The sequence below is a fragment of the Beauveria bassiana genome (assembly GCF_000280675.1).
Source record: "Beauveria bassiana ARSEF 2860 unplaced genomic scaffold BBA_S00010, whole genome shotgun sequence".
NCBI lineage: Eukaryota > Fungi > Ascomycota > Sordariomycetes > Hypocreales > Cordycipitaceae > Beauveria > Beauveria bassiana.
In genome coordinates this window covers 611,544-635,974 of record NW_007930845.1, presented here as the reverse complement: position 1 = coordinate 635,974, position 24,431 = coordinate 611,544, and the positions used below count along the sequence as shown (strand labels likewise).

General features: G+C 53.9%; 9 protein-coding genes across 9 annotated transcripts; 5 read left to right on the top strand and 4 right to left on the bottom strand.

Moving 5' to 3' along the window:
• Positions 1–442: 442 nt before the first annotated feature.
• BBA_04538 (F-box domain-containing protein) lies at positions 443–1,790 on the top strand (the record flags this gene model as incomplete). Its single annotated transcript, XM_008599635.1, has 2 exons — positions 443–1,222; positions 1,281–1,790. The coding sequence occupies 2 exons, from the start codon at positions 443–445 to the stop codon at positions 1,788–1,790; spliced, it is 1,290 nt and encodes a 429-aa protein (XP_008597857.1).
• Positions 1,791–1,941: 151 nt separating this feature from the next.
• Positions 1,942–3,055, bottom strand: BBA_04537 (uncharacterized protein; the record flags this gene model as incomplete). The annotated part of the gene is made up of 3 exons (XM_008599634.1): positions 1,942–2,667; positions 2,721–2,827; positions 2,926–3,055. The coding sequence occupies 3 exons, from the start codon at positions 3,053–3,055 to the stop codon at positions 1,942–1,944; spliced, it is 963 nt and encodes a 320-aa protein (XP_008597856.1).
• A 1,210-nt stretch (positions 3,056–4,265) lies between these two features.
• On the top strand, positions 4,266–6,538 carry BBA_04536 (histone deacetylase; the record flags this gene model as incomplete). Its single annotated transcript, XM_008599633.1, has 2 exons — positions 4,266–6,162; positions 6,219–6,538. 2 exons carry the CDS (start codon positions 4,266–4,268, stop codon positions 6,536–6,538), a joined length of 2,217 nt encoding a protein of 738 aa, XP_008597855.1.
• A 340-nt stretch (positions 6,539–6,878) lies between these two features.
• On the top strand, positions 6,879–8,750 carry BBA_04535 (serine/arginine repetitive matrix protein 1; the record flags this gene model as incomplete). The annotated part of the gene is made up of 3 exons (XM_008599632.1): positions 6,879–6,907; positions 7,063–7,674; positions 7,739–8,750. 3 exons carry the CDS (start codon positions 6,879–6,881, stop codon positions 8,748–8,750), a joined length of 1,653 nt encoding a protein of 550 aa, XP_008597854.1.
• An 837-nt stretch (positions 8,751–9,587) lies between these two features.
• On the top strand, positions 9,588–10,781 carry BBA_04534 (uncharacterized protein; the record flags this gene model as incomplete). Its single annotated transcript, XM_008599631.1, has 1 exon — positions 9,588–10,781. The coding sequence occupies one exon, from the start codon at positions 9,588–9,590 to the stop codon at positions 10,779–10,781; it is 1,194 nt and encodes a 397-aa protein (XP_008597853.1).
• A 349-nt stretch (positions 10,782–11,130) lies between these two features.
• Positions 11,131–13,317, bottom strand: BBA_04533 (uncharacterized protein; the record flags this gene model as incomplete). The annotated part of the gene is made up of 1 exon (XM_008599630.1): positions 11,131–13,317. One exon carries the CDS (start codon positions 13,315–13,317, stop codon positions 11,131–11,133), a length of 2,187 nt encoding a protein of 728 aa, XP_008597852.1.
• Positions 13,318–14,599: 1,282 nt separating this feature from the next.
• On the top strand, positions 14,600–16,877 carry BBA_04532 (uncharacterized protein; the record flags this gene model as incomplete). Its single annotated transcript, XM_008599629.1, has 2 exons — positions 14,600–16,711; positions 16,770–16,877. The coding sequence occupies 2 exons, from the start codon at positions 14,600–14,602 to the stop codon at positions 16,875–16,877; spliced, it is 2,220 nt and encodes a 739-aa protein (XP_008597851.1).
• A 537-nt stretch (positions 16,878–17,414) lies between these two features.
• BBA_04531 (spliceosome associated protein) lies at positions 17,415–19,250 on the bottom strand (the record flags this gene model as incomplete). The annotated part of the gene is made up of 2 exons (XM_008599628.1): positions 17,415–19,115; positions 19,176–19,250. 2 exons carry the CDS (start codon positions 19,248–19,250, stop codon positions 17,415–17,417), a joined length of 1,776 nt encoding a protein of 591 aa, XP_008597850.1.
• Positions 19,251–20,094: 844 nt separating this feature from the next.
• BBA_04530 (cbbX-like protein) lies at positions 20,095–23,399 on the bottom strand (the record flags this gene model as incomplete). Its single annotated transcript, XM_008599627.1, has 4 exons — positions 20,095–21,756; positions 21,818–22,164; positions 22,234–22,979; positions 23,086–23,399. The coding sequence occupies 4 exons, from the start codon at positions 23,397–23,399 to the stop codon at positions 20,095–20,097; spliced, it is 3,069 nt and encodes a 1,022-aa protein (XP_008597849.1).
• Between the last annotated feature and the right edge of the window lie 1,032 nt (positions 23,400–24,431).

The following is a 24,431-nucleotide window of genomic DNA, read 5'->3' as shown; positions in this document are numbered from 1 at the left end:
ACGCCGGGGTGTATAGACTGTAGAGCTCAGGCACCACCGTTTCCTGTCGTCCATTTTGTATAAGTGGAAGACGGGAAACATTTGGAGTTGAGCTTTACTCCTGGACGAATTCGGTATTCTTCCATCTCAAGTTACGGGACATCTGCTTCGTACTTGTGCCCGTTCACAGCAGCGTCTTCTGGACTCTGTTGATAAAGGCGTGATTCCCCCTTTGCCGACACTTGACTCATAGTTCAGCCTTGCTATTCATTAGAGTCGCCCCAGGCTCAGGACTCCAGGTTGCCGCGTAAGGTTTGCAAAGATAATCGGACACGAATCATCCCTATCTAACAAATCGATAGACTATATTGACCTAGAAGCTTCAGGTACAGACGTTCCTGTAGCATCACAAACCCCAAACAGCAGACAGTTGCTTTCCAAGCTATTTGGCAACGTCGCAACCATGCATTCTAATACCAACCCGCAAAATGCCCTGACCGACTGCCCGGTCGAGATCTTGCTAGACATATTCTCGCATCTGGATCTTGACTCCATCTTCAACTTTTCCCTTATTTGCAAGAGTTTTCATGGCGTTTTCAACAAGAACAAAATAATGATCCTTCTCGAAGCCTTGTCGAAAGAGTTCAGCCCGTTTGACGAGCTGCTCCAAGTTTATACGGCCACGGATGAGGACATGAAAAGCCGAACTTGCTATCAGCCTCGCACGGTCATATTCAAGCGCTTTCCTGGCGATACCGGCTACACGATTGGACCTCAAATAGACAGCATGCATTATGGCGCCAATCCCTCCCCAAGAATCAATAGACAAGCCATCCCAATGACTCGCAAGGCCTGCGGCCTTGCGAGCAGTGGTGTCGCGATGTTGACGGAGGATGACTTGGGGTCTATCCTGCGCATGTGCCGGCTGGTCCGCCAGTGGGAGCAACTCTTTCCGCAGATGCGATGGTTTTATTACCCAGCAGACTGCCGGGCACTGAATGATCAAGAACTGCCAAGATTCCGGCGCGCTTTCTACCGATGGTGGCTCTATGGCACGTACTTCCATGGTGAATGGACGCGTCCCCAGGCTGGTCACCCCATGCCTTTTGTGCTCGATGTGAGGACAAGCCAAATGCGGCGCCACTCGACTGCAGAGCTCATGGAGCTTCTCGATCTGCACGAGACAATGAAAGATGTCATTTTGCACTACATTTGCCCCCGACTGGACCCTACATACCAGCTGGTAAGCCTAAGCAGCGTCAAATGATGAAGACGCAACGAGCTGACCGAATCGTGTCTAGTCGTGCGATCCCCTGCCGCTGATGGAGCAAGTGAGCAGGGAGCATTCTCTCAATGCCATGTGGAACGATCAAAGCAAATGGGCGCGAATCGTCAAGACATATGCCAAGTTGAGCCCCGAAGAGCTGATGCACTACTTTGAGAATATCTACAGCTACAGCCGAAAGCGCCTCATTACTGAGATCCGTCTGCAGCGTCCGACCTTTAACCTTGACCAAGAGTCGCTCCAGGGCGTTATTCGATGCGTGCTTGAAGAGCGTCAGCTACTGGATAATCTGCCGATTATTCCAGAGGACTGCGAAGGTGGCATCCTAGACTTTGGTGACGGAAGGGAAGCGCAACGCTTAGAGTATGGGCGTGATGGAAGGGCGGATGGCACGCTTCCGCCTGGCGTGCCACCGGTGCGCCAGTTCTCACGATACTCTCCGCGTGGAGATGATGGTGAATTCTTGGAGGACGAAATGCATAGCGTGTTTGAAGCACATGGGTACACTGCCATGTTACGAGCATAGGCTGGTTTTTTTTCTTTTTTATGACACCAATACACCTCTGTTACTAACTCTGGATACAATCTCAATGAAGAAATGCAGGAGAAAAGGAGTGGCATAATAATACTGCTTTTAAGCGCTGCTAACGCATGGACCAAGCAGTCTTTGAAATAATTTATTCCTGTCGGTCTTCCAGCCAACTGAGGACTCGACGTCTAGAATCATTCTCGGATACGGAATCGTCAAGAATATCTTCGAATAAGGGACTGCCTTGGAAATCCGCCTCAAAATCCTCGGCCCTCGCGAGGGCGCACGCGTTTGCTGCCCCTGACATGGCCGAGATCTGAAGACAAGTGTGCTGCATGCGGACAAGCATGTCCATGTGTCTGAGGAAGGGCTTGAGCATCTCGATTTGGACGCTGCGGCTGTCAGTCGTTGGATAATCATCGCGATCCTGGAGACCAGCGTCGCTTGACGATGGGGACCCATCCTGGCCAAGCATGTCGGACAGGTTGTCGATGGTGAGCTCAAACTTGTCATTGGGTCGCCACTTGTTACGGACACGGAGCCGCCGCAACTTGAGCTCAATGGCGCCAAACCGATTGCCCTTCACGTCTGCTGTGGTACCCATCGACTGAACGGCCACCTGGCCAGCCGCCTGTCGCTGACGGAGGATGCGATCCAGAGTCAGCATGTTGTATGATAGGTCCAGGGGATCAACCTCGCCAGGAAATTGTGCCAGGTCCGTTGACGGAGGGTAGTTCGGAAACAGCTCTTTAGTACACGAGCTTGCAAGCGCAATTTTTGAGCCGGAGCTGTGAAGTAAGCGAGGGATGATGTGACAGGCTTCCGCTGAACTCGACCCGGTGAATACACACATGCCATTGTCTCTTTCGAGGCACTAGAAGCTGAGGTTAGTCTTGTGAAGTATGGGTAGCGAGTGTACCAACGTACTAGAGATATTGCCTCTTCTTGGGCTTCCGATACGGGAGGATCAGTGCTTTGTTCTGTTGAGTTGACTTCAACATCATCATCCCGTTTCAATAGCTTGCCAGTCTGGTCTAATTTCGTGAAGAGGAGTCAGCATGCGGCCAGTGGCTCATGATCACGTCTTAGAGACAAGCAGAAGGCTGGTTCCGAAGATCTGGCCTGTACTTACATAGAATGACGAAGCGCTCGAGGTGCCGAAAGCCCTTTTTTAGCCCTGGTGCTCTTGTCTTGTCCTTGCTCAGACTCCTCAACTTATGGATGGGCATCACGAGACAATAGGCCGCCGCGATTCTCGTCATTTTTCGCGTTCGCGCGCGCTTCCTTCCGTCCATGTTACGTTGCAGCCTTTTCATGTACTTGAGACGATTCTTTAATTCTGAAATCATGGTGGCTGTTGCCTGACTTGTAGGCAACGAGTACTGGTGGTATAAGTATGATGCTTCGCGGCGGCGTATGCTTCAACAAGACAATAAGAGCTTCAAAAAGCGGATATACAAGAATGGTCTTGTTTTCAAAACCTGTAGTCTTATTTTGTTCTCGGTCTTTTATTGTGTAATATAATTTCTTTGTGATGTGTTGCAGTAACCGGGCCGAGGTGTTTGAAGATTGAAGTGCGTTGTAGTTGTATAACACCTCTGCATCTACAACCCATGACATCGAGCTCGACCACTCCATCTCTTATAGAAACTATTAAAAACTGTCTTAAATAAAAGCCTTTGTGGCGTCTCTGCCACATATTGCCATGAAAGCTAACTTACAGAGTGGTGTTGAAGGTGCCCCCACCCGTATTGGTGCTGTGTGGTCTCAGCCAGCACCAGTAACTAAAGGGCCTAAAAGGCTAAGTTACTTCCTCCGAGGCCAAGTCAGCCACCCATTCTCCAATCGCACCCCATCCCTCGTGTTACGTCTTATCCTGAGCGTTTGCGCCGCAAGCCAGAGCGTCCCAGCGAAATCGTTGCCGCCGCCTTTGCATCTGAAAAGAACTTTCTATCGCGATTCTTTTCAACTCCTATTGACCATCTCAATTGGCCGTCGCGCGGTTTTGACGGCCGTCGCTGGGTAGCGCCCTGCAACCTCTTTCATAGGTATGATATGCATGCGGCCTGACGTGCCCTCTTTTCCCCGTCACAATCTCCCAAAGTCATGTTTCTCGATATTTTGGAAATAAATGCAGTTTTTACATCTCTGCTCCTGGATCTTGGCCTGTATAGCTGCGCGATGCGACTCTGCGTCGACTGCTTCTCTCTGGGCATCAGCATTAGCAAACTTTGTTTTGGTACCACGACCAAGAGCCGATGCATCAGCAGTAGTCGCTCATATTGCTTTTACTCGGATTCTATGATATACCTATCAAGCATTTTCTACCATGGTTCATAAGCATAGTGCTGACGTCGTATTCTAGATACAAAGGGCAGCTGGCTTGCATGAGTCTGCTACAGAGGCGCGATACTGTTGACCAAGGCAGCAAATTTCGCCCGCCCTTCCGTCTCCGGCCCTTTCTAGGAACAGATGGATACGGAAAAGGCTGAAGCTAGGATGGAGGGTGATGATCACCCCATGGGGGAAGCTGAGCCTATGAATGGCTCTGCTAGCACCCGAGCCGACGGCGACGGCAGCCCTTCTAACTCTGCCGACTACGAACCGGAGAGTGAGCCTGATGAGAGTTCCGTCGCTCTGGAGCTTCTTCGTCGTCGTGGCCTGCTTCCCACAGGATGCTGCTATGATGACCGCATGAAACTTCATATGAACGCAGACTTTAGCCCTAACACCCACCATCCGGAAGATCCCAGGCGCATTCACGAAATCTTTAAAGCATTCAAGCAGATGGGCCTCGTCTACACCGGCCCGCAATCAGAGCTGCCCCGAATCATTAAAGAGTCCCCTACAAAGTATATGTGGAGGATCCCTGCTCGACCAGCGCGGAGAGACGAAATCTGTCTGGCACATTCCGCCGAGCACTTGTCGTGGGTCGAAAGCATTGATAAGCTGAGTTCCGCCGAACTCCGCGCACTCACTAGACAGTTTGATCAAGGGCGGGAGTCGCTGTATGTGGGTAGCATGTCTTACCCTGCTGCTTTGCTTTCTGCTGGCGGCGCCATCGACACGTGCAAAAATATCATCGAAGGCCAAGTCAAGAATGCCTTTGCAGTTATCCGGCCGCCGGGACACCACGCAGAGTACGATCAGGCTATGGGTTTCTGCTTCTTTAATAATGTACCTGTGGCGGTGCGTGTCTGTCAGCAAGACTATCCTGACATCTGCCGCAAGGTCTTGATCCTGGACTGGGATGTGCACCACGGTAACGGTGTCCAAAACATCTTCTACGACGACCCGAATGTTCTCTACATTTCCATTCACGTATATCAAAACGGCGCCTTCTATCCTGGAAAGTCGCCTGATCCCAATGTTCCTGACGGGGGAATCGAAAACTGTGGCGTTGGACCAGGTCTTGGAAAGAATATCAATATTGGGTGGCACGATCAGGGTATGGGAGATGGAGAATATATGGCCGCTTTTGAAAAAATCGTCATGCCCATAGCTAAAGAGTTTGACCCTGACCTAGTTGTCATCTCGGCTGGGTTTGACGCCGCCGACGGAGACGAGCTCGGAGGCTGCTTCGTCACACCATCATGCTACGCTCACATGACCCATATGCTCATGTCCTTGGCCGATGGCAAAGTCGCTGTTTGCCTCGAGGGCGGCTACAACTTGCAGGCTATTTCAAACTCGGCAGTAGCTGTTGCACGGACTTTGATGAGCGAGCCGCCGCCGCGCATGAAGGTTCCCATGATCAACAGGGAGGCCGCGCGAACTCTAGCTAAAGTCCAGGCTCACCAAGCTCCCTACTGGGAATGCATGCGTCCCGGTATCGTCAATGTACCGGAAACGCAGTCGCTCGATGGAAACCGTCTTCATGATGTCATTCGCAGCGCGCAGCAGCAGGCTCTGCAGGCCAAGCATAACATGGTGCCGCTATACGTGCAGCGCGATCAAATTTCCAAGTCCTTTGAGAATCAAGTATTGGTAACTCCAGATTTACAAGATGCTAGGCGGCTATTGGTCATCATCCACGATCCGCCACAGCTGCTAGCGCAGCCTGACGTCCTTGATGGATCTCTACAGAGCCACAACTCTTGGGTGGTGGATGGCGTCACACAATATATCGACTGGGCCGTTGGACAGAAGTTTGCAGTCATGGATGTCAATGTTCCGGCCTACGTATCGCAGGATGCGGATATGGAAGCTTACATCCCGGGCTACAAAGAGCGGGCAATCCAGGAGCAGATGCAGTCCCTGATGTGCTATCTGTGGGATAACTTTCTCCAACTCAGTGACGCCGAGGAAATATTCCTGATGGGTGTTGGAGACGCTTACCTCGGGGTCAAGGTGCTTCTCATCAACAGAGGTGAATCCATTCTGTACCCTTTTCAAATTTGGCATTTTTGTACTAACAATTCCCAGACTGCAAATCCAGAGTGTCTGGCGTCGTCAACTTTGTCACAGGCAGCTTGCGCCCGATCAAATCTGACATTGACACAGAACTCTCAGCTTGGTACAAGAGCAATTCCCGCGTCTACGTTGCCGGTAATCATGCCTGCTGGTCAGACCATGACCTGACGCGTAAGGTACAGAAGCGTCGCTTCGGCACCGTGGTTCGTAGCGAAACGACCGGGCTGAATAAGATGATGCGCGCGCATGCGGAGGAGACGCAAAAATGGATCCTGGAACGTGTTGCTGATACCCGAGGAGAGACGACTGAGGATGAGAAGTTGCTGCAATAAATTCGAGTACTTGATTTGGTGCACTGCGTATTGGCTTTCTGGTTCAGGGAGAGGACCACTTGTATTCTCTGCTATTTTCTGTTAACTCCTGGTTTTGGTTCTAGACTCGAGGTGTCACTTGCAAATGCGGATTATGGTACTAGGAATAATTGCAAATTGCTTCTTTCCCTCGACTGGTGATGTTCGAGGCAGTGTACTGTGTGGGGCACTGTGCCAAGGCGATTTGCGCACAGTCCAGCCACGGCCGCTGTCACCCTCAACGTGCAATTTTCCACTAGATATGCAGCTTGTTGCCTCCTGTATTTAAAACATTCGCCCGCAGCTCGCACAAATCGTCACAATGGACCGAGATAGAGATCGAGGTCGAAGGTATGCACATCCAACGATTAGCGCTTCATTTATCTCTATTCAATGAATCTTGCGGCAGCGATCTCTAGCAGCCAATGCTACGCTGGCGAAAGAGGCGCTGCCAACAATACACTCCTTACTCGCCATGACCTCGACTGACTGATGAACGGCGATAGATTCGACGACGGCGAAGTCGTGAGATACGGCGCAGGCGAATCATGGCGTCCCACACCCCGTGACAGATCTCCGAGGCGGGCCAGGAGCCCGGCGCGGTCTCGCGACAGAGGCCCTCCCCGGAGTCCAAGAGCGCGCAGCCCTCCCCCGCGCCCGCGCAGCCCAGGCATGGGCAGCGGCCCAGGCGGCTCCGATAGTTATGTGCCAGGACGATACGTGCCGCGTCGCAGATCCAGAAGCATTGGGTTCAGGCGCGATCGCTCGAGAGATCGTGGTGGCCACGACAGCCCCAGACGACGGGATAGAACACGGTCGCCTCTGCTGTCTTTGCCGTCACGAACGCCTATGCCAGCGCGCTCGCCGATGCGAAGGTCGCCTGTGCACAGATCGCCGCCGCCCGGTCGACGATCGCCGCTGCCGCCGAGGAGTCCCCTTAGAAGGGCCTCGCCGATTCGAGACATGCGATTTGACAGAGACAGGCCCCCGAGATCGCCAGGACGAGATTGGGCAAGGGACCGAATGAGAGACGCAGGTCGAGATAGTCGAGATAGAGAATGGGAGCGCGACAGAATGCGTGACAATAGGGACCGAGACTTGGATCGCAGAGATGATAGGTAAGTTTCGATACCGATGCGCTCATGGACACTACGAGGGCTTGCCTGTTGACTGTATCTATAGAAGACGCTCGCGCTCGCCATTTGTTAGAGGTGGGCCGGACCGATCGTCAGGAAAGACGACGCCATCTGGATTCAGGCCACGATCACGATCTCCAGGTCCACGACGAGACGACCGATACCAATCCTATCGACGATCACCGCCTCCGAGAGACTCGGGCGTATCCTCTGCTATTCCGTCACAGCCAGCTTCTGGCAGGGCATCCCCTTTACCTCGGGTTCGCTCGCCGTACAAATCTCGAGACCATTCGCCACGCTATGTTGATGGACCGGGCAGAGATGGACCGGGCAGAGATGGACCGGGCAGAGATGGGCCCGCCGGGATCAAATCACCACCGCGAGGTCCTGCCGCACTGCGTATCATGCCCAACGGCCCAAGATCAGGTGGTGGCCAAGTCGAGTCTCCTTCATCACGATCTAGCGGCATGCCCGACACAGCCAGTCCTACAAACGTGCCTTCCGGTCCACGGGGATATGTGCCCTCTGGTCGCGGCGGGTTCCAGTCGCGCGGCAATCGTGGCGCTTGGTCGCAATCATCCACGCGCCCAGGACCTTCACCGGGGCCCTCTACGCCGGTTGGCTCGTCCGGGATCCCGACAGGCCCACGAAGTCAGTCCATAAGCGGCCAGGGCGGCGCGTCGACACCGACGCACGGCCGGCCGTTCAACCCGCCGACGGGGCCTGCTGCTCAGCATGGCAGCGGCCCGCGGCAGACGCTCGCGCAGAGCCTAATGTCGACGATGCCGCCGCTGATACCCGGCGGCAAGCTAGACCCCAGCATGCTCCCGATGGTGCTTGGCGTCTCGCGCGACGTGGAGCCGCACTATCGCAAACTGCGCGACGAGGAGGAAAAAATTCGCGAAGAGCTGCGCGTCAAGCAGGAGCGCCTGCGCAAGGGCCTAGCCATGTGGGGACGGCTCGAGAGAGATGCGGCCGCCTGGGAGCTGCGCAGCGACCTGAGCGAGAAGAGCATGAAGAATCTCGCGGGCGAAGGCACGGGCGGCGCGGCGTTCTAGTAGGCGACATTGGAAGGATGGACTGTACGATGGACTTTGAATAATACTGTTTCAGATTGGTTAACCTAATCAGCGAGAAGGCGTTTGGGAATACGCGCGCATCGACCCAATGAAAGGCGAGAGAAGACACAATTACGCCGATGATCGGCGCGTCGATAATACGAAATCATTGGCGAAGCGAGCTATGGATCGGCTAATCAAATTGAACTGCTGAAGGGCGTCGGTGACTAGCCAGTCGCCGAGGCATTCATGATAATAAGGGCACGACTGATCAGATGCCTACGTCAACGCAGTGAAGAGGTTGTTGCTTGGGGTGCCGGCTCTTTTAGACACTGAATATCTCGGCACACACTTCTCGGCAATTGGTGTATCAGCAGCGCCAAAATTCGAGAGCAGCTTTTCGAAAGTCCGGAGATTCTTTTTCATACACTCAGAAACCAGAGGCGAAATAGATAGGTCAACGAAATAAAGTTCGTGTTTGCCTTCCCCCATGGCACTTGAAAGTCAGGAATAATTAGAAGCTTGTGACTATCGACGAGCCTCGGCTCGAGACAAGCTCAATTGTCAACAGAGATAATTGGGCTACGAGAATCCTACCGACATCACGAGTGAGAATGTGAAACGGAACCTGTAGTCAGGCCGTCGCGGAGTTTCGTGACCGATTGCTATGGGAGTGGGCCGACTCGGAGCCTGCAATCCGGCCGGCCTCCGGCAGTTACTTAACTTGTTTGCGATGAGCTATGTACAGCCTCTCATTCTACTCTACCAAAGTCTTTAAAAGAAAAAAAACCTAAACATCATTCATTAATTCATCTCCAAAAACATATTGACAACGTCATGTCGTCCCCCGCAGGTACCGATGCAGCAGCAGACGTCGCGCCGCCGCCCCGCCCCGCGACCAACAGCCTCGTCAGCGCCGCCGCCCGTCTCGCCGTCACCTACGCGGCACCGTACCTCGACGACCGCCTCCGCGCGTCGCAGGCGCCCTTTGCGCAAGCCGACATCATGCTCCCGCACCACGACTCCCGCTGGTGGGGGTGGACGCACTACGGCGTCTTTTTGCCGCGGCTGCCCGAGCCGTACCGGTTCCTCAACTTTATGACGTTGATCGGCGCCACGGGCACGGCCTGCTTCGACAATGACTACCTCGTCGCAGCCGGCAGCGACGCGCGCGACACGGCGACGCTGCTGTCGGCGACGGCGCACGGCGACGAGCACCACTACGAGGCGTATGACGCGGCGTCGGGCAGCTGCGAGTTCCGCGCGGATGGGTCGCGGCTGGTTTGGGGCAGCGATGGCGTTGGCGGCGGCGGCGGAGACTTGGTGCTAGAATGCCGCCATCCAGAGTACACGGTCGCGGGGCGCTTCCGCCACATGCGTGTCCACATTGCGGTGCGGGCGACGGAGCACGTCTCGTACTTTACCAAGATGCCGCTCTACGACCACTTTAGCGTACTAGCAACCTACACGGGCTCTATCCAGGACGCCCGCAGAGGCAGCGACGGCGGTGGCATCACCACGACGCCGATATCCGGCCTCTGCACCGTCGAGTACGGGCGGTGCATGACGCCGCAGGCGCTCACGCGGCGGCCCGTGCCGACAGCGCTCAAGCTGCCCGTCACCTTCTTCACCTACCAGATTGTCAACCTCGACGCGTCGACGCAGCTGCTGCTGACAAAGGTGACGGGCGCGGGCGGCAGCACGCTGTGTCTGCTGGCGCATCTGCGGACGCTGAGCGGTGGTGGCGCGGCGCGGGTGTTTGAGCGGACGGAGCTGGAAGTCGTCGAGTATGCAGAGAAGCGGCTGGTGGACGGGCAGGGCCGCAGCATGAGGGTGCCGAGGCGGATGCGGTGGACGGTGGACGAGGATGATGGCGGGGAGAGGCTGCTGCAGCTCGAGGCGGACGTGGATGCGCCGTTTCGGTATGGGCACGGGCAGGGCTATGTGAGCGCCTACACGTTTAAATGCACGTGGGCAAGTAGATTGTTGACTGGCACTGGATATCTGGAATGGATTGACTTGGACGGGTAATGATGGCAGTGAGGGAGGGCAAACTGCCGAATAGCAATGGTCTGCTGCTGCTCAAACGCTCCTGTGTGTATGTGAAACTCACTTTGAATTGCAAATACTTTGAGATTACCAAACTTTCTCGAGCAATTTTCTTATATTGTGAGGGGTATTAATTCATGGAGCTCATATTTTCATCTGCATTATTCCTTCTGTGTTCTTTTACTCCACAGCTGCTCGTTTCGCCCTTTCGCAAAGCAACAAGATACTAGACCATCTCACACATTACATTTGTGCCATACACTTGCACTCGACATTTGTCGCATCTGATGCGACGCGAGTATGACAGCGTATCATATTAATACGATAGCGCTCAAAATTGTAGAACGGGATCATCGGATTCGTAGTCACCGCTCCACTCATCATCGTCTGACACGGCATTGTCCGTCTGAAAGTCCTCCATGCCGTACTGCAGCTCGCGCACCTTTTGGTTGTCGAATACGATGTTGACAGTCTTGCACAGGCCATGCACCGGCGTAGAAACGCTTGAAGAGGTGGAACCCATGCCAACACTACTGATATCGGAATCCGAGCTTTCCGAGTCGGAAAGATCGTCCTCGTCCGTATCCGGCTCCCTGTAGGTCTTGCGTCGTTTGAATCCATCAGAACGGCGCAGTGACGACTTGCGTCCGTCACGGAAAGTAGACTTGTGCTCGGCAAGTCTGGAGCTGCGACGAGACGGTGATGTGGGCGATGAAGTGCGCTTTGCGGACGACGCCAATGTTGTCGTCTTGGAATCTTTCTCAGCCGTCTCGGGTCGGAGCGATTTAAAATCTCGCGGAGGACCAGGAGAGGGTCGCAAAAAGACCTTTTCCATCTTGTCACGCCAGGCAGTGCGCATTGTGGCGCGAGACTGCCATGGAATGTCTAGCATAGTTTTGACAGAGAGGTGACGTAGGTTAGGCAAGTTATGCGCGTTGTCAATAAGGGTCTGGAGGAACATGACCGCCGCCTCGACGGACCAGTCACGTATATGTTCAATATTGATGACTCGGATGCTGGGCGGCCAACGAGGCACCTGATCAGGCAGCAACGCTTGATCGTACATGGGGTCCGAGTCGCTGGCCGCTTCATGAAGCTTGTAATATGAAAGGTTCATGTCTAGCTCGCGCAGTTTGGGGCATGTATCAGCGAGATCGGTCAGAAACCCCAAGTCGAGCGACTGGTTATGATGGAGGCTGAGGATGCGCATCTCACTACCCTTGTCTCGCAGGAAGGCTGCAAGATCAAAAGCGCGAATCTCCCAGCAGTTGATCAGCTCGAGATGAAGCAAGCCTCTCGGTAGAAGAGTAAGCATGTGATCATTCATGACGGTGGATGACTCGAATACGAGATGAGTTAGTGATGGCAATTTAGCGAGAGATGCAGCAATAGCTTCAATGTGGGCATTGTCTTGGTCGAGAAATAGCGCCGCCTCATCATCATTTCTGGGCGAGCGCTTGCGCAGAGACGGTGTCTGAAAGTTTGTGAAGCTCACGCGTGAGAGGGTAGCAAAGGAGGGCAGCTCGTGTATGCGGCCAATGTCCTTGAGCCCATCCACGTAGCCTCCGATCAGGCGCCCGCTCCATTCCCAGCTCCTCAGCTGTGTATGGTACGGCTTCAGAGTAGCCTCGGTCGCATCGTTTGCTCCCGGAAGGAGGGCTTGGAAGATGTCTGCGGAATAATGCCGGCGAATACTTTTTTCGAGCTCCCTATACGGGGGTTGATCATATGGTGTGTAAATGATGAGCTCTCGGAGTCGAGGAAGCGGGTGGATTAGCTGATACAGGATAGTGGCGGGCACAACGTGGATATCAAGGTGCAAGATTTCAATTTTAGATCGGTAGTTGAATCTTGTTTCGGAGACGGGTTGTTCAAGAAGACTTGCAAGCTTCTTGGCCTTTGATGAATGCCGAATAGTCGGACAGCGATAAAGCGTGTCGAGAGCTGGCTCGGTGAAGAAGTGGCAGCTTGTGGCGACTTGAAGCAGCCAGTTGGTAGCAAGGCTATCCGGAGTGTCATCAGAGGCTGCATAGTAGAAGATGTCGGACCAGCATTCAACAGGTATTCTCGGGTCCCTCCAATCCGGGATGATGGCCGAGTGTATTAAGGGTTCTCGTACTATTTTCGGTGACTGTCGAGATCGTTTCGAGGGGCTCGAATGGGCGGAGCTAGTATCTTCTCGCTTACGTTTCGAAGGGGTTTTGCTGCTTCTCTTACTGCCTTTGTATGTATTTCTCGTGGTTCTCTCCCCAGTTCTAGCTCGGCCCGTTCTGCGCTGCGACGGAGCCGTCTTTGTTTTTCGGACCGGAATGCGAAAGGCTGTTGCAGTCTCGTCTGCGCCTGACTCGGAGTATTCTTCATTCCCAACATCGAGTGGATCGTCTTCAGAAGACAGTTCGGAGCTTGTGGAGAGGTTTGTGAGCTGAGTTATGCGGCTGCTAGATCTGCGCGACGGGCTCTGGCGTCGTGAAGAGGCGTGCTGAGTGGACAAGCGCGACGCATTGCGGGTGCGAGCCATGGCGCTCAAGATGGCCTCTTGGAAGCGCACTCGAGGATAAAGAGAACAAACTGGACTCTCCTGTGCATCGATTGAGAGCTTGACAGACTGGGATGCGCGGTTGTTGAGGGTATGGACTCGATCGAGGGCTCAGTGGCCTGCGACAACAGTCTGCCGACTATCAACGGGCTAGGCAATGAAAGCCGCAAACTATCGATCGACGTAACGTGCGGCAAAAAAAAATTGAATGATCGAATGCCCGGAAGGGAAAATAAACTTAGACTGCTTTGAATTGGCAAGATGGAATTGACCAGAGAACGCTGTGGCGGGCGGCGCATCAAAGTTTTTTGCTGGAAGCAGCGAAGTTGGTGATGCAAGGCGATTGACGACAGCGGGGCGACAGTGGCACGAAAAAGTACAACCTTGGTAGCCTCGCGTGCGTTGGTGGGGTCACGGCAGTGTGCCCCAGGGACTTTGCTACGTATCGGTACTTCCGGGTGGGGCCAGACAGGCAGGCAAACAGGGTTCCACAGGCGCCTACCATTCGCTATTCACCCCTATGACTAGGTAGGAATACCTGCATTTCAGGCACTACTAAGTAGGTACATGTCACTGTGAACGCTCGACGACAAGAACCGCATATGCGTCGAAGCAAATGCTGATCTGAGCAAATGCTGAGCAAAAGCTGAGCAAAAGCCGAGCAAAAGTCAACCACATGGGAGCTCTTAGACTGAGCTGCCAAGACCTTCATGTCCGTAAACCAATCAATTATTTCACACAGCGCTTGTTCCTAGTGATTTGAAATACGAGCTACATCGCCGCATCACAATTCACAAGACATGTCACTGGTTGAGGTCCCCTTTGAAAAAACGACCTACGCTAAGCCGCTTTGGGTTTCTTCCTATGTGGCGCCCGTCTCTCGCCTGGCAATGCCTTCAACATTCAATCCAACACGCGTCTGGCAGCTGCGACTCTGCCTGCGCGCCTCATAATACCCCCGCAGCATCTTTGACAAGTCTGCATCGACTCAAACATAGAAGTCGCGGCATTTGCATCCAGTCAGCGTCCGTCACCAACTTGAGACACGCCGCTCGGCCGACCACCAGTCGCTCACCCAGCAAACGGGCGCGCAAGACCATCACAATGAGCCGCGTTACCGCGTGCTTCTAGGCTCATTATTTTCGTCATCGCTCTGTGCCACTCAGCTGCGACGAAGAAACTACCTACTCATCGTTGACTGCCACGCCAAGGCCAGGCTCGAGCGCTACAGAGCTTGTTCACTCATGGCAACCGTTGCATCGCAATGACGCTGAACGACATTTATCAGCGGAAAGCGCCCTTTCTACAACGCAACTGGCTACAGGGCATCACAAATTGGCAAAACTCAGCCGAGCTCATGGGCAACATTGTATCCGGCCAGCTCCCCGGCGATGGCCAAGCCGCTGCTCCGCCGCGCAAGCGACGCCGTGTTTCCACTCCCGAGTCGCTCGACGTTGACCACCTCATTGTATCGCCAAAGACATCCGACACACGTTCCACTCTCCGCATAGAGGTCCTCAGGGTCTCTCACAGAGATTCCAAAAAGGTTCGCACAAGCGTAGTTGGTACCGCGCCCAGCCAAGTCACTACTACAAAGGCCAATTGTCGCATCACTCTCAGCAATGCCACCAAGGGCACGCATCGCGTCCTTCACTGTCAGAATCAATTATGCGATCTCATTACCTTCAAAAACCCTGCCGGGCCCCATCGCATCGCAAGAGTGCACATGGCAAGGCCCTTTTACGTGCCACGCGATGCCATCCTCGTCAATAGGGACGATGATGGCTCTTACGACCTATCTGACGCATACGAGCTGCTCATTGAATTCGAGGCCGTTAGCGGTAGCCTCTGGCCTCCTTTGGGTGCCAGCGATCTCGGTTCATTGCTTGCGCTGCAAGACGCAAGCCCCAGCGACATGCGCAAGATCATACTCAGGAGCCGCTTTCACGATATTTTTGGCAAACTAAAGGAGCCCCTGGTACTCTCAGCTCCTCAAGGGGCAGACAGACCCGACAGTTTGACCGAGTATGTCGTGGACGTTGACCTGCGCTGGTCGTCTGGTTTCAGCGCATTGCGACGCCTCGACAAAGATTCCATGCCATGTATCACTGCCATTGATCCCGATACGGACATGAGCCACGACAAATGTCCGCCCATCGGCGACGAGTTCACAATTCCCATCAACAATGCAAACGGCAATTTCGGGTCACATGGCCACGTGCGCAGTGACGACGAGCAAACAGAAGGCGACAAAACGCCTTCTAGGTCATTACGAAGAAGGGAACAAAATAAAATATACAACCTCAAGGTTTTGAGCGACCAGGCGCGTGGAAAGGAACGCAAAAGACGGCACGACACAGGCGCGATAGTGGCGGAGGGTGCAGTTTCCTACATATTGCCGCAGGAACAGCCTATGCGGCTCGACTTCAATCGATGCGTAGCCTGTGGCTCGTACCATGAGACTTTTGAGCAGCTATCGCTGCATCTAGAAACGTATCATCCTGGTTTCGAGTTTCAATACAATTTCACGAGTGAGGGGCCAGAGATTCGTGTCTCTCATCGCCGGTCTGATACCTTTCTATCACCGTCCAAAAATTTCCAGATACGGCCGACGTCGCATCCATTCAACTTGCAGACATTTGTCGACGGAGATCGATCATGGGTTACCAAGCGTGTCCTTGCCGGAGCAAATGACGATCTACTCAAGACCCCGCAGGCACGATCTTCCACTGACAGAATGGCGTCTCGCTCACCCGTGCCCAGGCAGCCAGTATTTTCTGGAAGCAAGACTACTCTGGCGCGACGGCCGCAGCCACCCAAGAAGGACACAGTCGTGGTTCCCAAGATTTCGCAGCCGCTATATCACCCCATTAGCAAAGCTCTGCTGAAAGCTGGCGATCGGGTGCCCTCTCCGGATCATGACGCGACGTGGCTCATTCAAAAGCACCGCGAGAGCATTGCCGACTTTTCCGACGTGACGCCGTCCGAAAAGGAGTACATATGGGAATGGGACGGCTACATTCTAAAACAGAGCATCACATCCAGCGCGTACCTGCCGCGCGCCTGGCTGGGGTTCGTCCAGCAAAAGGCGGCCTGGTTGGTGGCAAAGGACGAACGCATGAGCGAGTTTGGCAAGCATGCGTGCGTGCTGCTCGCGCGGGAGGTACTGACCGACGACGCCATCAAGCAGGCTCTTGACTTTATCAATCAGGCCCGGTCGCTACGAACAATGGACGTGGCGAATGCCATCTTGCCCGCGGAAACAGAGCCGGCCGCGCCAGCATCCAAAGCAACAGACGTCCGCAAGAGCAGCAACGGATGCACGATATGCCAGCTCCCAGTAAGGGGGCCTCGGTTGCTAGTGTGCTCTAACAAGGTATGTCACTCTTGCAGTGTAGACATAACAAGCCATTTGTGCTAATTACGCACCACAGCGTTGCCAAAAGAGGTTGTATCACTCGGACTGCATCAAGGACACCGCGGTTGTAAACGTGACGAACCGCAAATGGATGTGTAATGCGTGCGCATCCTCGGCGACGTAGCGGCTGCATTTGTCGCAAAATTTCTCTGCAAAAAAAAGTGACTTTCTTACTACCACAGCCTTATTCGCATGTATCCTTGCAATGGCGTATCATTCTCTGCGCATAAATAGTGCGTTTTACCGCGCTGCAGAGACATGTGGATGTTGGGATTTCTAAACGGAATCTTGATTGCCATTTTTACCTCTGCGATGTATTTTATATTTTTCAGAATATCTGGGCGACTGGGCCGAGGCGAGCCGGAGTTGGGGCAATATATCTGTATATAATTAGCCTCTTTACATTCACAGCAATATGGCTTATCGCTGTAATAATCTGCACGAAATGAAGTAGACGACCCTCGCGCAGATATAAAGAGGTCTTTGCACTTGATTTTGGCTTGCTCACTCGTCTTGTTTCATCCTTGTCAAAAAGTTTGATTACATTGATAGATCCTGAACGCCCATGAATTTAACTGTATACAACACAAACAGAACATAAAACCCAGGTCCCATGCAAACCCTGTGTTTTTATCACCAATGGAGGGAGGAGGATCTTGTCTTAGTGTCGTCTCCCTTCCTTCTTCTTCTCCACGCGCTCCCTGTCTAGCCGCTGCCTCTTGCGACCCTCCTCGGCAATCATATCGGCGAGGTCGTCGTCCTGGCCGCCCGCCCACTGCGCGCCAATGCCCTCCTCGCGCGTGCCGGCCTCGAACCTCCTGCGCAGCTCGTCTTTGCCCAGGCCACCGCGGTCGTTGAGCGCGTCCACGTCGACTGCCACGTCCACGTCGCCGGGCTTCTTGCGCTTGCGCGACTCGTCCTCGTCAGCGCCGCCAAGCACAGGCATGCCCGCCCGCTGCGCGGCGGCCATGTCGTAGGCGCGGTCGCTGCCGAAGAAACCCTCCGCGCGCACTTGCCGCTCGGGAAGCACAGTGTAGGCGGAGCGCGGCGCGGACGACTCTTCCGTGTCGTAGCCGCGGCGCTCCTTGCGGAGATCCATCTCGCCGGCGATGAACGTCTCCGTGCCCTGTGGCGGGTATTCGCCGTGGAGAGTACTAGCGTAGCCGCTGGGCGTCTCGAGGCCGCTCGCTTCTTGTCCTGCGGCGTCGCCGGTGTCGTCCTCGTCTTCATCCTCGTCGTCGGATTCCTCCTCTTCCTCCTCGGACTCTTCGGCGCGCGGTTGCAGTTCACCCCATAGCGTACGCTCGGCGGGCACGCCAAGCTGGTCCAGCTGCTGTGCGGACTGTGTCTGAGTGCCGTGCTGGCCGGTAATACCAAACACGTCACCGCCGTAGAGGGGACGGTTGAACTCGTCGACGGGAGGCTTGCCCCAGCCTCCAGGGTGGAAGCCCCAGGCACCGCCTGGCGGCGGCGGCGCGTTGAGACCGGGTATCTTGATGGTAGGATAGGAAGGGGGGGGTCCAAACCGCTGCTGGTTAATCAACCACGGTGGGGGCGCGCCGGGCGGCATGCCGAGAGCCTCCTTGGTAGCCTCAGACAGGTCGCCAGGGCGAAAGTGCTGGTAGTCGACCTCGGTCTCCTTGCCCTCGTAGTAGACCTCGCCGAAGCGCGTCAGCTCGGGCTTGGTCTGGAAGCGGAAAAACGCATCGTAGAGCTTCTGATAGTCAATGTCGAGGCGGCCCATCTTGGGCGCTACGCGCTCGCGCTGCTTCTGCTTGAGCGACTGCTCAGCCTGCTTTTCCAGCACGGCGTCGCGCATCTCGGCGATGCCCGTCTCGGCGATGAACTGCGGCAGGCGAAACGCCGACTTTTCGATGCCGCGCTTCGACGACAGGTACTCGCGCTTGAGGGACCAGTGCGCGGGCACGGGCACGACGTTGCGCTGCGACTTGATTTGCACCAGGACGCGGGGGTCGGTCGAGGAGACGTCTTGCCACTCGACGACTTCGGGGACGGCGGCTATAGCCTTGAGCTGGGCGACGGAGAGCGTGTTGAGCGCCTTGCGCTTCTTCTTGGACAGCTTCGGTTGTTGGTCTTCGTCGGGGATATCGTCATCGTCGTTGTAAAGCACTGTGCCTTTTTGCTCCTGACTCTCGTTCTTGGAGACTTCATCTCCGGTATTGATGTTGAATCTTGTGAATATCTCTTTGTAGGCAGCGAATGCAGGATCGTCGTCGTACGCATCGAGAGAGTCCACTTCGACTTGGACAGCCGGCTCTTTTTCGGAGGTATCATCCGGCTTCTCTTGCGGTGTCGTCTCAATCTCAGGCTCCTTGGGAGTTTCCTCTGTTTTATCACCGTTCTTTGTGATAGGTGAGCTAATGCAACTTGGAGGAACGAGCAATGTTCCAATGCGACGCACCTCTGCTTTGGCCTTTTTCTGCTCCTTCTTCTTGGCCCTCCTCATTTGGTTCTTGGTCATCTTTGTGGTCGCCATGGCGACAAGGTGCTCGCTATCAGCGAGTTACTGTAGATTCTATTTGAGAAAGCAGCCGGGTTGTAGGTTTGTGTAGCGAGTTGAAAGAGTGCGTAAAAAGCGCCGAGCGCAACCACGTATCGCTTGGGGTCTCTTCCCATGCCGCGGCGGGAAGGTGTGCGAGGCCGCAATGCAAGTGTAGGCGTGCTTCTTGGAACCGAATATGTTGTAAAAGTGTCCAACTCGTATGTTGCTAGGTTGATGGGGTCGGCCGAATCGGTTTTCCTTGATAAGTTTTAATCGCAAACCGGCGTCAGTCGTAAAATCTTTGGGCGTAATTGCGCCGACGCGACTGTGCCGGGGGAAATCCGGCTAATCCAATTAGCAACGTTGTAGGCGCCGGCTAGTAGGCTAGGTACACGCCGAAAGCACCTAATAACGCTAGCACGAAGTACCTATTAATTATCTTTGCAATCGCAACAACATGAAATTCGGTATACATATTGCCAGCGAGTCTCGAAATCAAGCAGCGTCGGTATTTTGATACTACTCGTACCTGGTTCACACTTTGACGAGCAAATTGCATGATACTTGGGTACGAATCAGTTCGGGCCTCGATCATGCCGCGCTTCGGCGTAAAATATATGAACACAAAATAGAGGTACAAAAAGAGGTAGAAATGAGCATCAACTACACAAACAGATGAATGACATTACTATCACAAACATAGGGCCATGTTTCACTACGTCAACTTGTGCCATTCTTCTCAATACAATTGCCACGTCTTTTCTCAGCAGCTTGATATTCCCCTTCCGTCAAGTCGCAAACAAATACAAAAAAGATATTTTTCCTGTGAATTTTCCTCTCAATTCTTCAGTTCCATCTCAGACACAAAATGGGATCCTCCAGCACAACGCCAGCCGCCCTCCTGGCGGATCCAGTGATATCCCACAGGACAGCGGCCCTCCATTTCTAACTTTTTCTTCATCTCGGCCTCCTTTTGGCGCCTCTCTTCCTCCTCGATTAGCTCTTTTACGATGCGCTCCCGTAGCGCCTCATCGGCCGCTTCATTCTTCGCTCGCAGCTTCGCTTGATACTCGACCTCGCGCTGCTGCTCGGCTTGCGCGTCGAGCTGCAGCTGCTCCCAGATCTCATCGCTGGCATCCATATCGCGAATAGCGACACGGCCATGATTTCCGTCTGTACTAGCCAGTTCCACGGGGCCCTCGGGCTCACTGGGGACAGATTCGTCGGTGATCTCCTGGCTCGGAGCCAGCTTGCTCTGCCGCGCAGTAAAACTCGCTCGGGCAGGATCTGGAGATAATTGCGGCGGCAGTCTGTGCTCGGCAGCCGGATACAGTTGCGAAAAGGCGTCCGCCATTCCCCCAGTGGACTTCTCGGCAGGCACGCTTGAGCGACTTTGTCGCTCATTGGCCATCTTTTCCAGTTCTGCCCTCACAATGGTCTCTGATACAGTCAACATGACCTTTTCCAGCTTCGAGGTGGCTTTCATAGCCGCTTGGAACATTGCATTTGCTAGTGTCTCGACGTCTCTTGCATTTCCCCAACTCGCTTGGGAAGACAAGCACTCAAACAGCGCATACACATCTGCCCGAAACTCGGCGGCCGGTTGCTCTAGGCAGTCAACATGCATGTGGGCGCTGCCATTGGCTTCCAAGTCTGCCTTTTTCTTGATTAGCTTCTTCGCTAGCCAATCGAAGCATTCTATCGAATTCAGGCCGCGAAAGTCAATAACTTCTGGAAAGCGATTCGTGAGGCCTGGGTTGACGGCCAAGAGCCCATTGATATCATGCTCATATCCGGCCAGGATCATGATGAGACGTTTGTGGTATCTCTCTTTCGTGATGGCGTCGACGAGCTCATCTAGCGCTTCCTTTGCAAAATGGCCCTCGCGCAGCCTGTACGCCTCGTCGATGAGCAGCACCGCCCCGAGTGCCTTGTCAAGCAGCTGCCTCACCTTTGGACCTGTCTGGCCGACGTATTGCCCGACAAGATCTGAGGCGGAGCAGTCATGGACGATGGCTTCGCTAAGAAATCCGGCGTCGTAGAACACTTTGCCCATCTTTCGCGCTGTGGTCGATTTTCCCGTCCCAGGCGGTCCACGGAAGAGAAAGGTAAAGGGAATCTGCTCCTTTGGATCCAAACCGAGCATTCTCGTCATTCGAGCCGTCTCCTGGTATCCTTGTAGAATGGCAACTAGACGCTCGCACCCTATGGTGTCGCTGAAGAGCTGCTCGACATTTGTTTCTGCCCTCTCATGTCTCTCGTAATTCTCGTCAAAGTCCAATGCTTTGAGTGTGGAGGTGCGAGCGGTCTTGCCAGCAGTCAGGCGCTTTTGATGTCGGCTTTTTGCCTCATTCAGAAGAAGATCGACTTCGCCAGCGTTGCCAAAATTTGGACGGTTGCGTGCTCGATCCAGCATTTCGAGCACAACTTGTTTCGCCTTTGGCGTTATTCGGAAGCCCTGATTCTTGAGCTTCAGGTCGAGTATGCTACCCAGCTCTGACTGACTAAAGTCTTCAAATGTAAACGCAGAGCTCAGTGGGAATCGTCGGTCCGGGATTGACATTCTGGAGCATTTCTTCCATCTGGTCCCGGTAGCCTAGGAGCAGGACGCATCGGTCATCGCCAACGGTGCTGTGGACAGTGGCTACAATGGCGTCAACGACGGCAGACTTGAAAGGGTTTGAAGAGCTGCCTCCTTGAGATGCACCGCCGTCGCATAGTCCATATGCCTCGTCAATGACGAGTACTTTGCCCACAGTGGAGGCAAGAATACCATTCGTAAGCTTTTCAGACTCTCCCAGCACAGCTCCGACAAAGTCTGATGGGTTTTTGACGACTACCTCACCCATTGACAACAGACCAATGTCAACGAGAACCTGTCCATAGAGTTTGGCAACTGTGGTTTTTCCTGTTCCAGGATTTCCAAGAAAAACACGATTCAGGCTGTACTCTATGATGGGCTCCTCGTTAAGCTCACGTTGGTAATTGGTCTTGGCGCTGTCAACGAGTGACTTGATAGACTCCTTGACAGAATTGAGGCCGATCAGGTCCTGCAGCTTGGCCCAGGCTTCAGATTTCAAGAGGGCATTCGACGGTTCAGGGCCCAGAAGATCATCTTTGGTAAGAAGTAGATCATCTGGCCGAGGGCCCTCTCGACGTTGGCGTCGTAGTCTGTCACTTTGTCGGCGGTACACGGTGCCAAGCAAGTTCTTTACCGCACGCGCATTTCCAAACCCGTCCTTGTCGCGCCCGCGACCAAGCCGTCGAGCGACGATGCGGCAATACAAGCCTCGCAGCCCATCTTCTGCTTTCATGCGATGGTCGTATTTGGAATTAATCTTGAGCTCGAGGATCTGCAGCAGTTCATCATCCGTGTAGTCGTCAAACTTCATCTCGAGAGGAAAACGGCTCGGGATGCCAGGATTGTGGGCAAAAAAGGACTCCATTTGCTTGTTATATCCTGCGAGGACAAAGCAGACTTTAGATTGCAAATTTTCGACCTCGGCAAGAAGAAAGTCCAGGACAGCCAATCCACCCGGGCTGTTCCCTGATGAAAGCTGGTAAGCTTCGTCAATGAAGATGACACCGCCGCCTGCATCCAACGCCTCGTCGAGAAGTTTCTGGCATCCAGCGACGCCCATGTTCGCAAGTTTCGAACCGGTCACTTCTTTGAAACAGCTACCTGCAATGACGCCCAAGCTTGTGAGAAATTTGGCGTAAATCCTGGCCACAGTCGTTTTACCTAGATGGCACGGGTTAGTTGGGGCGACCATGCGTGGTGTTGATGTACTTGCCAGTGCCAGGGTTCCCGAGCAGACTGCATCCGAACCTCTCATTCTCAGTCGAGACTCCTTGTCTCAGAGCCGTGTCAATGGTAGACTTGATGTCAATAAAGGATATCTTCACGCTCTCAAGGCCAACCATGCTCATCAGCGTATCTAGCTCAGCGTTTTTGGCAAGCTCGTCTCGTTTCATGCGCTCCAATTCGTAACATGCGCTCTCAGGTGCAATCTCGGATGTCGTTTGGGTGGGCGCAGCGCTCTTCTCTTTTTGGTTTTTCAATGCCTGTCGAGACTTTTCCATAGACTCCTGTCGCTCTTTAGCCTCCTTCAAAGCAGCCAGGTCTTCGCGGAGCTGCTGCATGGTGCGCGACTGCGACTCTTCTTCCCGGAGGTACTTGTTCTGTCGCTTCAGGCTCTCAATCTCGTCTTGAATAATCGATAGCTCCTGCCGGTATGTAGCCTGCTTGGCCTGCCTGTCCTTTTCAATCTCCAAGTCTCTCTTGGCGCGTCGCGCTATGTCTGCTTCCTCCTGCAGGCAGTGTCGACAGCGTGCGTGAGACTCGCCACATTTGACTTGATATGAATGCTGCTTTTCACACTTCTTTTCCAAACTCTGGTCACATTTGACTTTGCTGTGGTCCAGTATGCTGTGGCACCGTCTTTGACATGTATGCTGGCCACAGCCAAGGACAGCACCACAGATTTCAGAACAACCACCATCTGGGCACTTGAGGTCAAAGTCCTCAGGGACAGATAGCAGTGCCGATCGATCTGGGTGTTGTTCGCAATACACCTGAAGTCCATCTTGCAAGTAGTTATGTTTTCTCATCAAGCTGAAAAAGGGTATCCAACAAAGCTCGCCCTGCGATGGGGCTAGGAAGGTCTCCATATTGCCAAACATAATGATGGCATCCCGCGCTCTGGACAAGAGGACGTTTAGCCGTTCAGGCGATTTCATGAACCCGATATCTCCTCGGTTGTTGCTTCGAGTGAGTGAAGCAATTACGATGTCGCTCTCCTCGCCTTGGTAGTTGTCTGTCACTGTGTTAGCATGGAAAGTACTCGAGTCGGAGGGGGAAGCCCACCATTTGTTGATATGCGAAGTCTACCCCGGTTTGTTTACCAGCAGCAACTGTGAGCAAGCCCGCTCGGATGAGCTCGTGCGAGTCGAGATCATTGAGTAGAGGATCATTTTCTCGACCTAGCATCTCTCGCAACAGTCGTAACTGCCCCAGATACGGTGTCAAGACTACCATGTTTTCTGTCTTGTAGCCTTGCTGTCCTAGATACTTTACAGTCTTGAGTATCATCTCTGCTTCGAACCTGTTCTGCTTGCTCGTCTTTTGGTCAGAGTCAAAGCGGTCACCACGGTCACCTATGTTCCCTTCAGGAT